The 2,614-nt window shown below is 27.8% G+C and overlaps 1 protein-coding gene across 1 annotated transcript; it reads left to right on the forward strand.

Moving 5' to 3' along the window:
- Positions 1-660: 660 nt before the first annotated feature.
- Positions 661-2,324, forward strand: LOC111683336. Its single transcript, XM_023445405.2, has 3 exons — positions 661-1,151; positions 1,219-1,391; positions 1,457-2,324. The coding sequence occupies exons 1-3, from the start codon at positions 987-989 to the stop codon at positions 1,953-1,955; spliced, it is 837 nt and encodes a 278-aa protein (XP_023301173.2). The 5' UTR covers positions 661-986; the 3' UTR covers positions 1,956-2,324.
- The last annotated feature ends 290 nt before the right edge of the window (positions 2,325-2,614 follow it).

Genomic DNA, 2,614 nt, shown 5'->3' on the forward strand with positions numbered 1-2,614 from the left:
GATCAAAAGACTGATCTATTAAAATATTAGGATCATAAAAGTAGGCGTGGCAATGGATTCGTTATATATTTCAGTTCGTTTGAAGAAAAACGAAAGCAAATATAAGAAATATAATTGATATTCATTTCAGTTGTAAACATACGATCCATCAAGGGTTAATGTATGATGATTTAGCTAAAATTTTTAGAGTTGCTGTATCTTATCATTCTGCAATTTTTACTGCTCACAAATCATATAAAAAAAATAAAATTTTATTCGTAGGTTTCACAATAAATAGAATAGATGCAATGATATCGACATGATTTTCTTTTTATCTTGATCTTTAATAAAAAATATCTTCATTGAAGTACATATTAATATAACATTTCCCTCTATGGTTAAACATTCACTTTTTAACTCCAAAATAAAAAACGTAACTAACTTAAATATGGCAACGTTTACATCCAATTCCGGGAATCCATTTTACTCACTCCATATTGTTTGTATTTGAATGACTCAACTCAAGAAAACGTTAAAAATAAATGAGCTTTAAAATTTCTCTCTTTCAAACACACACACATACTCCCACAGAATGCTGATGCTATTGCACATATACTTGCAGATATTTAAATGCACGTTCTCGAAGATTTGCAGACCAATAAAATGGCGCTTTAAAAGTCGGCGAATATATACACTATTTTTGCAATTATTCTAGCCAATGGACTTTTAACAATTTAACACAGAATTTTTAAAAGTTTTAGTGTTTTTTTAAACAAGTTTTTTCATTGTACTTTGCTTGTTTCTCGACGACTCGAGATTTATCTGAAATTTCTAGGAACTGCGACACAAATTTACAATTTTTTAAACAAACTTTCAGAGCGAAAGCAACGTGAGTTTAGATTAGTTGCAAAACACAAAATACCAGTCTAAAATTCCTGGAAACCTTTTCAACAATATAATAACGCCAAAGATTTGAGTTATAAAAACAAGATTAAATTCCTAGAATCATGTCTATTTGTATAAACGCTCAAATGTGGTCAGATGTTGAGGCATTATTTGAGCATCCCTCAAAGTGGTATGAGTCGTATCAGGAAAATGGCACAAAATATTTTAAAAGACGTCGAAAATTGGAGGAACAATTGCAGCAGCAATTAAATGCCTGTGCAGGAGAGGTGAGTTCCAGATTTATTTCAAATCTTACGAAATTTTTATTACAGTTTGATTATTTATCACCAATAGATTTTCCTATGTGGCATACCAGCGGATACACGAGCGGAAAAAATAGCCCAAGTGGCCTCTTTAGTGGGTGAAGTTTATATTTTACGTTTTAAAGTGCATTTCTCGGGAGCATCTAGAGGTTTTGCCTATCTGCAGTATATCGATCCTAATTTAATGACTTTGGCTTTAAAAAAGTGAGTTTTAAGTGCGTTAAGCATTCAAAAAAGTTTATTTAATTTATAATTTCTTTATGTTCCAGATTACCTCTGCTCTTCCGACAACTCCAATTGCCCACGATTAAAGTCTGTGAGTCGCGCAATACTTCTAAACTTTTGCTATGCAAAACTGACATGTCCCCCTTGATGGTATTTGAAACATTAAAAAAAATAATAAATTTTAACAAGCTGGTGGGCCATGAGATATATCCCGGCTGTTTTGAATATCAAATCGTTTTCAAATGCAACGAAGAAGCGGTACATGCTCGACGTGAACTTTTAAAGTCTATTTTGAAATTTGGTCATAAGACGGTAATAGTCTGGGATAACTCAAACAGAAGTAATGATGCTGCTACTATAAACAATTATCCAAATCAGGCCAAGTTAATAAATAAAACTAGATTCTATAAGAAACTTGAATACCCCAATAATTTTGAACAGCAGCAGCAACTTCAAATAATAAGAAAAAATATTGGACCAACAAATTTTGATCAACAGAGTATTACGGGTTTAAATAATTTCGCAAGTATGAAATTGTATTAAGAATATTTTGGAAAAAAATACGTGAAATTAATAATGATCACTTTGGAAAAAAACTTAATTATATTTCTATTAACAATTCATTTATATTTATTTCTGTTTTAAATCCAAATAAATTACTTGATTTGGAAAAATATCTTCGTTATAATGAAAGTTCGTAAAAATTCAATAAAATTAAAAATATTAAAATAATAATGAAAGTAATTATTTAAATTAAAAAGTTCAAATTATAATTTAGTTTTAAATTAAATTAATAATGATCTAAAAACTTTATCACTAATGAATTGTAAAAAAGATAATTTTAAATATCATTTATATATACATAGAATTTTCACTTTTATTTAATGTGATTTATTGAAATGTTTAACGAAAAAATTCATGTAATTAGCAAACAAATTCAAATTATCTCATTTTTAATAAAATTGTCGTTTTAGTTTTTCTTTATGAACAATTTTTAAATATAATTTAAATAAAAATTAATGAATTTAAAATTAATAATCAAATGTGTTTCAATAGAATTTTACTGAACTATAGACAGATAGATATAAAGATAAATAGATAGATAGATAGATAGATAGATAGATAGATAGATAGATAGATAGACAGATAGATAAATAGATAGATAGATAGATAGATAGATAGATAGATAGATAGATAGATAG

Source organism: Lucilia cuprina, chromosome 5 (genome assembly GCF_022045245.1).
Source record: "Lucilia cuprina isolate Lc7/37 chromosome 5, ASM2204524v1, whole genome shotgun sequence".
In the NCBI taxonomy this organism is placed as follows: Eukaryota; Metazoa; Arthropoda; class Insecta; order Diptera; family Calliphoridae; genus Lucilia; species Lucilia cuprina.